This window comes from Vollenhovia emeryi, unplaced genomic scaffold, assembly GCF_000949405.1.
Source record: "Vollenhovia emeryi isolate VEMERY1.0 unplaced genomic scaffold, V.emery_V1.0 DF939236.1, whole genome shotgun sequence".
In the NCBI taxonomy this organism is placed as follows: domain Eukaryota; kingdom Metazoa; phylum Arthropoda; class Insecta; order Hymenoptera; family Formicidae; genus Vollenhovia; species Vollenhovia emeryi.
In genome coordinates, this window is record NW_011967130.1 from 332,706 (window position 1) to 346,643 (window position 13,938).

A 13,938-nucleotide genomic window follows, 5' to 3' on the forward strand; every position below is an offset into this window, starting at 1 on the left:
TCCGGTGCCGCTAGCGGCTTTTGCACGGATTATCCGATTATTCAAATTTTCCTTATCCCGCGGACGCGTTTGATAAAACCTCTTATCTTCGGAGACGACGATGACACGAAGCATCCGGGTAAGACTTAATCATCCGTGGTCTAATTCCAGGACCTCAATCCCGGTGTAAGAACTGGATTGCCAAAACAGACGATACGCATATCGCTGCGCATTTTCGCGGGACAAAGGGTTTGCTTTAACCCCTTTAAGGTCTGTCAATGCGCCTCTCCCTTAGACCGCGCCAGGATACCTCAATGTTCTTGCGCCGGAATTATTTCCGACTAAATTGAGCTCTAAAATGTGCCCTCGCAGTAGGACTATGCAAATTCCGCGCACATCAGTTAAAAGCCGGTGATAAATGGAAGCCATTTCGAGGCGCGTGATTTCGGCGATAAAGGGAAAATAGTAACGTGCGGAAATGATCTCCTTTCCGAACGGTTAGAGGAGTTTCCTACTACAATAAACATTGGCGACGATGATAATAGCAGCTATGTAGACACATACATTCCGTAAATTGAAAATCGATATCGAAATCCTGTGCACTTTCAATGAGGCTTACGAGTTTCATGGGGTGGTAAGAGCAAATAGTCTTCGATTTAACAATTTTTATAAAAAGGCCCATTTCAAGCGAGAAGATGTGAGAAAAGCGGATTCCGATTGAGTGGTATGAAGCTAAAAAGGGGTGCAGCTGTTAAATGGACCGTTTGACAAAGAGGAAAAAAGAGTCGCCGCGACTCCAAGTATTTTTACAACGTGTACATTTCAACGTTTGCGTGTTTTCACACTTGGCCAATTTCCCGTCCGGCCAGACGAATGGGACGTAACAGGCATACTGAGACAGTAAAACTGATCGTTAAAAGCTATCGCATTTCCAAATTGATTGTCACGCGGAAATAGATCGTTCGATAATAAGTAAACAATATAAATTTGCCTCTCGAGAAGCTCGACGGACGTTTAAGAATCACGCCCAGTACTTTTCCCTGCCGAAAGGGTCAAATTCGATTCTATCGTACAAGTAATAACGCCGGAACCCAATCGCCAGCGCGCATTCTCTCGCTCTGATTCGATAATACGACAATCGTGTCGATAGGCATCACTTACCGGCATGTTGTTCAGCATGAATGAGAGGTAAACCGGTGGCTTGGAGGGTGGCAGGCTGCAATTTGCCCTCAACATGTCTCCCGGGTCGTAGCGATCGCGTTCCGATACGATAACGGGCTCTTCGCGGGGCAGAACTGAAACATAATAATTTCGCGGGTCTCTCTTATAGTCATTGTCGACGAAACTCGAGAAGCGGCGGGTTACGGGGCGGTGCGGGCGCCGTAATCGCTCCGTTTCCCCGTGCTCGCCGCCGAACTTATCCAATATTCAAGCGCCAATGAGGAGACCCCGTTATGTCGCCAGCTTTATGCGCTTCCGCGGAGTACAATGGGGTACGTGTATTGCGTAATCCCGTCGCCATCCTCAGAAGGCAGTTACGAACGCGTAACCGTGGAAAAATATTAAGCGCGCCACCGTGGATATTGATTTTGCCGTTGGTAGCGCGAATCGGGTAAACGCGGGGCATTGCACTGCAAAGACAATAGCTGCAAACTGAAACTGTGATTAAAAGCTTGTTTGTTCTGCAGCAAAATGAAGTGTCCGTGAATAGAACCGGCTATTGCCGCCGCACAGATAACGGACCTGTGTGAAAGTAATAAAGCAAACTTTGTATTGGAAATTCACTAATCGTCGCGATACTTGAAACACGAAAAACATAACTCGTCCGAATAGTCTAATTTTCAAAGAATTCCGACCGTGTGTGCGAGATATCTCTCGTAGAACGAGAATCTCTTGCGAATTCAATAAACAATCAAATAATTGCCGCCGCAATTGTTGCCAAGTCGTTAAGATCAATTTTGTTCCAAACGTAATCGACACTATTTTCTAATTACGCGTGGATACATGTAGAAATGTCAGTTTTGCATAATGTATGTAATGTATTTGCAACAGCGGTTATTTTGATTCACTGCCGATGTTTATATACGTATAAATGTCCAAATGCATATTATATACACATTTCAATTTCGTTCGTTGCACAAATATTTTTGGAGAAATTGGATGCACTGGAAACGGATCCTCAATTTACAAAGCACTTCAACTTTATCACTAGGCTATCAAGGTCCGGAGCGGCCAAAGATATTAAATGTTCGCTGCGTGCTCCACTAAAATAAAAATAAAAAAAAAATTCTTCACAAATATTTTTCACGTATTTACACGAAAAATATCTTCGCTTGCCAATTACACGTGCGTAGAACGCGTCGCGTACAAATAGCAGGGAGATTATAAGAATTACATCTAAAAAATCATTTCGCGTTTACTTAATTAAAATATGACAATTCGAAATGTAGGAATATGTATGTGCCGACCTCGGCGATTAATTTTCAGGCCTCGAGTGACGCTGGAAAATAATCGCCGTTCATTCCACCGTATGCTAATCGGCGTTCCGCAATTCATACATTCAGACTTGCGCCAAAATTAAAATAGCTAGAGCTTATTATCAAATTTTACTAGCACATTCAACCGGACATTCATCGAACCCGTATTACGGTGCACAATTTAATTCCCCGAATTATTTAGAGAGCCGAATGAAACAGATTTCGGTTACATGTTTTTTATTAGATTTTCCCGATTAATAGCCCAATAATACCCATAGTAAATAACCTGTGCTCGTTGAGCGAAAAAATTAAACCTGTACGCCTGAAATATGTAAATCTTTCATGTTGTAAAAAAAACCGGAACGTCAATTCATTCATATGATAAATCGAATTTGTCACAAGTTCAATATTTCGCTAAATATTTCAACGATTTTCGTCAATGCCGTCGTCTCTTTGGACTTTTTTATCCTAATGGTACAAAATTACAATAAAAATAGAAGAAATTCCGAGATTTTCAATCGATTCACTTGAATAACGCGTCATAGTATCCTCTCAACTTGGATTTTTCGATTACTCTCACGTTCTTAACTACGGGCTTCGTATATGTGTATTTTATACAGCGAAGCACTTGAAGCCAACATACTTGAGATGAAACCGGAAGCTATTGCTGGTAAGTCAAGTGAAAGGAATAACCGTGAAGTCTCCTACGATCTGCTCGAGGCGACGATAAACCGACGACTCGTGAAACGATAGAACGATTAATCGAATCCCGGTTACGTTGCCACGTCCCGTCAATGAATAGTGTCGAGCAAGGTGCAAAAATCGATAAAGAAGCACGATAAAGATACCGAAGCAACTATTCCTTGCGCAACGCGAACAGGAATTCATGAATGGCTGATATTTAATATAGGATTCTGTTGTACGAGAAAAAATGCTTGAATAGAAATCTGAGACGTTCAGAAAAAAAAGTATAATGTAGAACTTCCTTTGTCTCGTAGTAAATTAAACATTATTCGAATATAAATATCAAGTATTCCTGAATTATGATATAACTAAAATTACATGACGTAGCATATTACTGTGCACGGGAAATTTTCAACTCTACTTTCTTCTTATTAACAAGCTTTAATACCGTCAAAGCTTTATTACCGTCTATTGTTGTAAAAAATTCATAATTATGACTTGTACTTTTCCCTGAACTTTCATTAAAAATAAGAGAATGAAAGGTAAGAGAAAAAATAATATGCAACTGTCAGATATCGCGGAATTATGCGATAAAAGTTTTTACCGCGACACAAAAGAAGTCTACCTATTTTGCGCTGGAGTTTTCCTCGTTCCATTTAAGTAAATTTCGATTAAGTTTTGATATCGATTTATTGTGGCGCTTTTGCCGCGGCGCAAATTTTAACGCGATCCGTTACGATACGGGAAAATATCGATATTCAACGAAGGGAAATAACGTTCAGGAAAATTCAAGTGTGGATACAATTTTCCTTTAAGCACGTGAAAACTGCACGGGACAAGATTCGCTTACTCCATAAGCATCTCGCGATGTTATCGTAAAATATGAAATTCATATCCTGTCCGGGGTGCGGGTAGTTTGCCAGAAAACCTCCCGCCTGGATGCGAATGCCACTAATAAAGAAGGTGATCCGCAGATATTATGTCTCTGCCGGTCGTAACGAATCGCGGACACTATCGTGATCGATGGAAGATTGCGTGGTAGAAATGGAATCTTCGCGGATCGCTACCATCGCGTTGAATATTCCTTCCAAGTGTCCATCAGTCTTGTCTAACGAAATTCGTTAATCATGTAGATCGGAAAATATCGGAATCGTATATCCAGACAGTACTACAATTAAGGAAAGGGTAAAAAGAAAACAATGGAGGCAGCTTTTCTACGAAGACTGCCTGTTGAAAAATAGATGTGATACATTTACAGCAACTCGGTGAAAAAGAGCAAACCTTTAAATATTTGACAGAGAAGCGCCGGGAATAGACGGAGGAAAAATAAAAGTATCCGACCTTACTAAAAAGGAAGAGATCGGAATGCAATAATTATAAAACGAAAAAAAAGGGGATTCCAGCACGAGGACTTTTAGAGAAATAGGCATAAGCAATAAACAGATTAATAGGTGTTAAAAAATTCATGCAATGTAATCACATTTTTAATTAATTAATTGCGATAAAACAATAAAGTGTTTCCACGAATATGTGAATAAATATGTGATATAAAGATGAGAAGTAAGAACTGTCTCTGTTCTTGCATCAAAATGTAAAATCGCACTGTTTGAAAATATTTTAAAGTTGACTAATTTAAAACCTTCGCAAAAGAATGCATTGAATTGTTTTATTGATAAACGTTTGTGAACAAGTGTTACTTGAAATTAATGTATTTACAAAAGTTTTTATATTTGCTATCACTGCGAAACATTTTCAAAGCATTTTATATATAAATGCATTCGCCTGCGTTTGATGGCTGGGATATTGGGGTGATATGACTGATCCTTGAATTTTGCAGATTGAAATGGCCAACGGTTGCCAGAAATTTCGACAGCCATCGCGCATCATTCGATCATCAATCTTGTTCTCCGCTTATCGGAAGTCAATTTCAAAGTTGGAATGACATACTACCACATATACAAATTTTTGATGACTACCGCCCATACGTTCCCGTAAATGAAAAGACTGTGCCAATTAAACGTGACGTATGCCTTCAATTAAAATGACGATAGTACATCCGTATAACAGTTAATTGGCGTAAAAAAACTCTTGCTTTGATATTATTCAAAAAAAACCCTTTACATGTGACAATTGATTAATATTGCAACAAATATTGACACGGTATAAATTAGATCGTAACATAAAACTTTGGTCTGCGCAACATTATATCGGTTGTTTCCATACCGAAGAAAATTTTCTACCATACGCATTTATATTCGCAATATCAATATAATGAACTGATCTATTCGATATCGTTCATTATGTAAGATAAAATGTTAATAAAGCTTGTATTTAAATTTATTTTTCTTGTGAAAAATTTTACAAAATTCTTTATTATAGCAGGAGAGAGAAAATTTAATTAAACGCACCCAATAAAAGTATTATGCGCCGGATAACGTAATGTTGTAACAACGCAAATTCCTAATGGATATTTTATTCGGTGTTATGATGAAAGAACTGCTATAGAATTTCTGTACGTGAGTACATTTAAACATTTTCCACGGTAACGTATTTTAATAACGCGTGCCTCTACACGGAAAAAGTATCTTGGAAATTTGCGAGGACAAAACTTAATGAAAATTCAGAAGTGAATTGGTGCGAGATGATTCCCCGTCACGCATTTGTCGGTGCATTGAGAGGAACGTGCTTAAGCAGAATTACAAGCGATTCCGATATAGCGTTCACTACTCTCGAGCGTTATATAATTCTGAATCTATTTTACATTCATGAGAACATTAGAGCGCGAATACGTAGAAATTTCGTCATTAACGCACATGTGCAATTTTCTTGATAAGCAACCTCACCTTGTATGAAATGAAATTATGCCAGATTTTCCAAAAACGTTGCGATGCTGCGGCAAGTGAAATATTACGTTTTATAATATACCTTACGCAGCATTTCGCGTTACCAGGAAATAATTGTCATTTTAAATAAATGATTAGGAAATAATAAATCTTATTTTCATCGTAAAAAAGTTCAAATTGGCCAAAAGAAAATCAATAAAAGTTAGCTCGTTACATTTCAAACATTCTAATTCATGAAACAAAATAGAAGTTTCCAATTTATCTACTTATTAAAAAATAAGTCATTATACTACATATTTCTGCCATCTCTATCATTCTGGTATTCAATTGTACATTTGTTGTGTGACAAAACTCGATAAATTTCTGCCGACATTTGAGATTTTCTTACGTTTTTTATTTTCCATCATAGCTAAAATATTTAAGTCTCTGATGTTGAAGGATTAATCATTCAAATTTAACGAGTAGAAATTTAGCTTCTAAAACTAATTGCGATCTCAAATATTTACTGCTTTAAAATACTCGTGAAAGTTACAAGCGCATAAACATACCAACGACTATCATACCAGTCAACTAGGGAGTAAATATCAATAATAATCGTAACTTTTGTATGGTACATACAACATGTGTTCCAACATGAGTAATATTAATTACGGAATAATTATACATTTAGCAATGTATACATGTCAAAACTAATATAAATTTAAATAGACGTAAATACATGCACCTGATACAGATTTAATTCGAAATTTGTAATTTTCTATAATAATTTAAAGACGTGTCAACCTGCTTCACAAGATAATATTTAACGTTGAAATAAAAATGTTTAAAGAATCAAGTTTGAAGAGCATAAAGATATTCGTGTTTCCCGATTAATTTATAAGGAAGTTCTACTTTTAGCACGAGTTTAGCTTGCAAACTTAATGGCTGAGATATTAAATCTTAAGAATTTAGAAATTATGTGAGAAATGTTGCTTCCTCAATTATTAGAAAAACATTGTCTTGGGATTCGTTGCGAACTAAATAAATATTAAAAACTCGCCGCCCAGACGAAAGACGCGATTTTCAAGACGACATACACATCACACATCTGGCTATAACGCGATTATATATAAAAAAAAATCTGAATTGCTTTACCTACCAGCGTTGCGTAATTTCAAAGGATCCAACGTTTCATTCCTAATAAAGTTTCCGGAGAATTTTCTTTCTGATGGAATGCTTTCTAGAAATAGCATAGCTCGGATATAAAATAATGAAGTGATGGAGTGCACACTGTATTACTGACGATGTTGTGTACACTTGCGGTACAATGCTCGCGTATAGTTCGGTAATACCGTTCAGTAATACCGTTTCACGAGTTTATGCGACTTTGCTATTACTATATACCACTCTATCAAGGGACAGTGTGCACAATGTTACACTCATATTAATTCAAATTTACACAAGTATTAGGCGCATAGATGACTAAATCATATTACACGATTGCGTCCACCAATCGAATACGTTACGCAATTGCAAATTATTTTTCATTTCAACGCGCATTGTGCGCAATTGATGTTATTATTATTGCAGAACGTGAAATACACTGCCGAACTCAGCATTTCGCTACCGTTTTGCGCAAGAGACGCAAGAGAGACGAGGAAGCAGAGAATTTCTGATATTTAAGCATTTTTCCAGCATCCTACGCAGAACCGTAACCGTCGCACTTTAAGACGTTACAGACCGTCCATCGAATCCTTTCGATATCGAATTGCGAAATAAATTTTTCTTCTTCCGAAACGGGAAATGATAGCACATGTTCCAATAACTGTTTCGTAATTTCGACATAAATAAATTCTATTCAAACAACTTTTCACCCAAATCCCTAGTCTAGCCGCTATAAGAAAAATAATACGTCATTTTCATCGCCCGAATTCATCGCATAATATTTGTCGGAAAAATAGTGGCAAAATTGTTGCCCATAAATCTAAAAAAAACCACATATCTGTATACCTGTATGTTTTCCGAAATGCAAACGAATTTCAAGAATAACCGTATATAACCATAATACACGAGTAAAATATATTGTGATACTGAACCAAACAAAACCCTTTTACGTATAATAACACTGTTTCTAATTAATATAGAATTTCGTCACATCATAAAAAAGCTAAAATTGTATACGCAACGTTTATTAAACCTCCTAGCTAGAAAAAATAAAACAAATATGCAGCGCGCGCGCGTCGGCAAATAAAATTCTTGAATATAATAAAAATATTGAATCATTTTCCGCTAACCGAAGCAGAATATATGCAGGCGCAAAAAGAATACAGTTATTTAATTTTGAAAAAAAAATGAATGTCGTAGCCACATACAAGAAGTATTTGCATGTATTTGTAACTTTTATGCATGTACTTAGTAAATAAAAATTGCAGAAAGTTTATTTCTTACAGTAAGTAATTTAATAGAAATAGAACGGACGATATATCGATATAAGAAATATATTTGATGATTTGGTTACGTGAAAGGCTACGTGAAAATAAATCCTACGGTAGTATCTATACGAGCCATTTTGATTGCTCATACAACCTTTAAACGACGTAGAAAATTCTTTTATGATTTTTGATATTTATACTTTTATTGGAAAAAAAACTATTGCATTAAAGCATGTGTGTACAAACAAATATTTCGAACAATATTTAACTCTGCGGAATATATTTAAGCTGATTTCAGAAGCCGTTTATAAATAATTAAAAATTTCAGCAGAAGCGATAATATAAGCATAACAAAACGCTATCGATTAACAGTATACTGTAAATGCTTCACTAATTAAATTACAGCAAATTAAAAGTTCTGAGAAATCTGCATCTCTTTATGTTTCGACTTTGCCATTTCTGTGATAATGTTCTGTTATGTAACAATTTGTAACAAGCACAGCAGTGCGACGGCAAATAATGTAGCACGCGCAGCAGCATACAAAAAGTCCAACGGGAGAACAGGTTCCGTGCGTTACGAGCTTTATGCGTAGCATAAAGGATGCAACTGTGCAAACATATACGCGTGAAAGTTTTTAACTGTGCTTCGGGAGTCTCGATTTTTGCCTTGCAAAACGTGTCTCCGTGACGTACAATTCGCGCGTCCCCTAATGCTACATCGCATCGCGAAATCTTCGATTTCCCGCGAGTTTACGGGAAGAAGAGGATTATAGAAAGCATCTAGTAGTCCCGACAATGCTGGTAACTTATAGCAGGAAGATTTAAAGAGCTCAGCGGACAGATATATGGCGAAATTACTATCTCGTAGTCGCTCATCTTTGAATAAATCGCGAGTCCCTTAAATCCAATAACGCAAACGCCAAAGTGAGAATTCCCAGGTGTTCGTAAATCTAATCGGTTAGTCTAGCGACGCTCAACTAATACGACAAGTTCGAAAATAGATCAACAATCTCGAAATAATGTTCGCTGAAAATAAAAAAAGTAAACAATTAAGTGTTTGGAAGCAACCACATTGATTTTCCAAAGTTATCCAACATATACGTGTGATTTAAGGAATTTTTTTAATAATCTTGTGAGAAAACATCGTCCACTATTCTAGACATTCATCTTGTTAATACAAATAAGATATTTAGTAATGAATAAATATCAAACAATGTATGCGCCATTAACTATGTTTTAGATTCTTATCACTTTCTTTTTATCGATAATATTGTTACTGCAAAATTTTACAAAAGTATTATATTTATCGGATCAAACGGGCGCTTACTTTAATAATATTAGTGATTTTATAAATACCTAACGTGTATGATTATATTATTACAACGACGTATTTCAATAGGCAATATTTTGCAACATTCACACGCTACATGATAAACAACTTGATTAATTAATTCGCGTTATGGAATCCGTCACTTGTAAGTTAAATGAGCGATTTGGAATTCACTTTATTGAGTTTGCGACACGATTATCAATAGAATGCAAAGCGACGTACTTTTAATTACGCGAGTTTAACTTTTAAATTTCATGCGATAAATTACATCCATGCTGATGACGCTGGAATGATAAACTAATTTCCTTAATGAACGACAAAACTTCTAATTCCGCGCACCGTAAGTGATTCTCCGAAGTGGATTTTCGCTAATCACAGTTTCTCGCACTGTCCCGGAGTCGAGTTTTTAAATGTACCAAATTTATAACAATGTATAAACAACATTTGTAAAGTCAGACTACGGATTGAGATTGAGATTAGATTGAAATTTGACTAATCATAGTGACATTCATAAACTTGGGATTAGTAAGCTTCACTCTGATTGGTCAAATTTCAATCTAATCTCAATCTCAACCCGTAGTCTGATACGGGCATTCTTTAAATATATTTATGAGTAAAATCTCAAATTCTCGCACGATACATGCAGATCAGAATGAAGTTACACCGAATACTGTTCGGTCAGATATATATTGAACGAATGAACTCATATGAATTCAGCGACAAAGAGGACGACACACGGATCAGAATCGATAGACGGATCAAACGCGACAGAGTTAATAAAGACGACGAAGGAACTTTCATCGCCAGCTGTACTATAGGGATATGCATATCTCTTTGAGTACTTCAATTCTTACGACGTTGCAACGTTGAATATGAATTGTCGAGGGAAAAATTAGCACAAATAATGTCACCGCGTGATTTCACTGCTCGATATAATTGTCTGCACACATATTAAATTGAATTACTTTTTTAACTATTAACAGTTGAACAATACTTCTATTGCACAATTAAAAAAAATATTTATCGTATTACCGTTTTTCGTCTTAACAAACTAAAAAAAATGTTTAACGTGTTACTATTTTTCAAATAAAACTACACTGAAATCAGAGAACCACAATAATAAAATAAAAGTGTAGTACACTAAAAGTTTCGAAAATTGATTTTGTAATAGTTTTTTTTACACATTAATTTATTAAATATACAAATTCAAATAATACAATGTCTCGCAATAAGAGATGAAATTGTAAAAAAATTGAACATATTTCAATTTGGACTGTTAGAGATAAATAGAAAACGATGGTGATTGTTTGTTGAAATTTATGAATTAGAAACTATAATATCGTAAAAATACCGAAACTACTTTCTCATATATTTCATTCCATTTGAGAAAAAGACAGCTGTATGCATAAAACGAAGCAAGACCTCGGTTTTTAATACAACTGAATAAACGAAACATTTCCATGGGTCAACTGCTCCCAGAGAAAAATTCACGTGAAAATACGCGGTTTAAAGAAAATATATGAAAGCATTTACGCCAGTAATAATTAAATAAATGCTAATTATGTATCGCGCGTAATTGTATAAAATTATCATATTCACTGATCATAGAAACTGAAGAACATTATAACCGAACCTTTTTAGCTTTTTCAATTGAAATTAAAAAAATATTACTGCTGCTGGCTCGGTTTTGTGCGAACGCACGTGCGCGTGCGTGCGTGCGCATATCATGTACATGTGCACACAAATTAAAAATTTCAAAAATAATCCACAAGAAAGATTCGCGAAACAATTGTGCAATTTTTAACCGTTCATTACAGAGCTGCATTGCAACTTTAATACTTTGTGGGAAAAATTAGTTCTCCGCGGTTAACTAAAAATTTAATCTCGTACCTCGACATTCGTTCAAAGATACCGCGAGACAGTTAGAATCATTGCAATTAAGCACCCGCTCGCGTATGCTTATCTGACGTGGTGTAATGAAAATAAAACTCCCGACTTCCAAGGCACTCGTCGTAATGTCGTAATTCGCTCGTGCGTAAAGCCATGGGCCCTGGATAACGGAAGAGTGGCAGTCTGCCTTGTGCATGGTGCGGAGTTTCGTGATACCGGGTAATACCGTAGGGCATGTACTTACATACTACGGTGAGATTCTTCGAGACGGAGGCCGTGGAGAAGGTCGGCGCGTCTGCCGTAACTTCGCAGATGAATGTACCCGAGAGGCCGAAGTCGACATTGCGAAGCGTTACCTGGCTCTTGTTCGAGTTGTCGGGCTGAAACACACATCCGCAATAAGATGTACAGAGCGAGTGGAAGTACCTGCGTATCAAGCGCGACGGCGGCCTACGTTATTACGCCGCGGCGATGTCGTAATGTCATTTACATGCGGGTAATGTGATTCGATATAATCCCATTTGTTGAAAGACGTTACACGTGTCGGAGAGATTAGATACTCGTTGTTTCGCGATTCGACGCCTGCGCGTAATTACTAATCGTATTAATAAACGTAGACTTGACACTGGCGGTTTTACTAGCTTGTAACATTTCATACTGCGTTTTATGAAATTTTTTGAACTCGATATTAAACTTAAATATTATGCAATATTTAAGTTCCCTGGTAATGATTACTTTTCCTTCGAGATTTCTCATAAACATAAAATTAAAACTTTGAAAAAGACGTAGCGTTCTTTGTTCCGGCAAATATTCCATGAATATCCTAGCTCTCGTTGCGTTGAAGGATGCCTGGTCCACTTGAGGGAACAATCACCTTATCAGGAAATTATCCGGCACTCGACTAAAGTGGCCCGGAAAGCCGAGCCTGGTAACGGAAGTAGAGATGAAGCGACTCCGCGATGGCGATAGGGGCCGAGTAGAGAAAGGTTTAATCGGAATAAGCAAAACGAAGCATGCATAATTAGCCGTGCTTACATAATGAAAGAGGAAGAAGCACGAGCGAGCGGGGACGCGCCGATGACTGGGGCGAGAAAAAGGGTGAATTGCGAGCTCTTTGACGAGCGGGAAAGGAGCGTGAAAGGCAAGTGAGCTAGCTCTCTCTCTCTCTCTCTCTCACTCTCTCCCCCTCCTCGTTGATTTATGTGGACGAGGGCGCGGAGTTCCCGACTGACTTTACAGAAGCAGGGACAAAGGCCCGGGCGCACCGCACGGCAGGAATAAATATGAAACCACGGCACTCTCTCACTCGACGCTATCCAGGGAATAATCTCCGACGTGTAGCGTCTTGTCGTCCCCTCCTCCCTTCCTACCCGACTGGCGATGACACCGAGATACCCTCGCGCGAGATATCCAATATTTGTGGCGTATGAATCGATCATTCGCAGACTACTAATGTCCAGGATAACAAGCTCGCGTGAAACATCAATTCTGTCGGGCGAGCGCCAGCGAGCCGTCTCGTGCATGAAAAATTAACGAAACGGCAAAATTATTCAATCAAGATATCGAATGTATCCAATAAAGGGAATATCGAATAGTACGGATATCTGAAAATAATTATCTGTTTTTTTTATATCCTCCTTTTGTCACTGCAAAATTGTATAAAAGCTCTCTCCAAAATATATACGCAAACAATTATTTTAAAACTGAATCCGTTATTTCGCAAAGCTAATAATCATTCACTCGCGATCCACTGTTTCAACGTTCTTCGCTCCGTTTGTAAAGTTTTAAAAGGCACGTCCTTGGCACAAAATCATTATCTGCGGCTTCTTTTACATCCGAAGAATTCGATCATGCGGCAACATGCCGATTGCGATAGATTGCCTTTTTTACGGACCGTTACTTGTCCGATACTTGTTTGAATTCCCTACCAGGCTGGCTGGCGACGGTGTCAATACGCTGGAAGCACGATATCTATGCTTCTCGAACGAGCGCTGATGGTACTCGGCTTGGTCGAGAATTGCAAACAGATATTGGGGACAAACCATCGTCGACTTCGGGCATGGCATTGTGGAATAATGGGTCAACGCTCGCAGTTCGTGCGTCGGGCTTTTTCGCTCACTAGTTCGTTGTCTTTAACCAAATTTCAAACAAGTCAATATGGAACTTGGCCGTTTTTTTACGTACCGCGACACGTAAGGGTACTATTACCTTTATCGTACGACAAATTTTTTAAGCGTGTTGATTCGTTACAAGCTAAAAAATTTCTAGATACCCGAAAACTTTTCTATCTTGAAGCCAATCAACACGCTTGAAAAATTTGTCGC

At 37.5% G+C, this 13,938-nt stretch overlaps 1 protein-coding gene across 1 annotated transcript in view; it reads right to left on the bottom strand.

The window, feature by feature from the left end:
* Positions 1-13,938, bottom strand: part of LOC105560219 — a 167,124-nt gene that overhangs the window by 55,918 nt on the left and 97,268 nt on the right. The window contains exons 3-4 of the mRNA XM_012009130.1: positions 11,859-11,994; positions 1,141-1,274 (exon numbers count right to left, since the gene is read on the bottom strand). Of these exons, the coding sequence (XP_011864520.1) occupies positions 1,141-1,274; positions 11,859-11,994 (270 nt within the window). The remainder of the gene's footprint in view (positions 1-1,140; positions 1,275-11,858; positions 11,995-13,938) is intronic.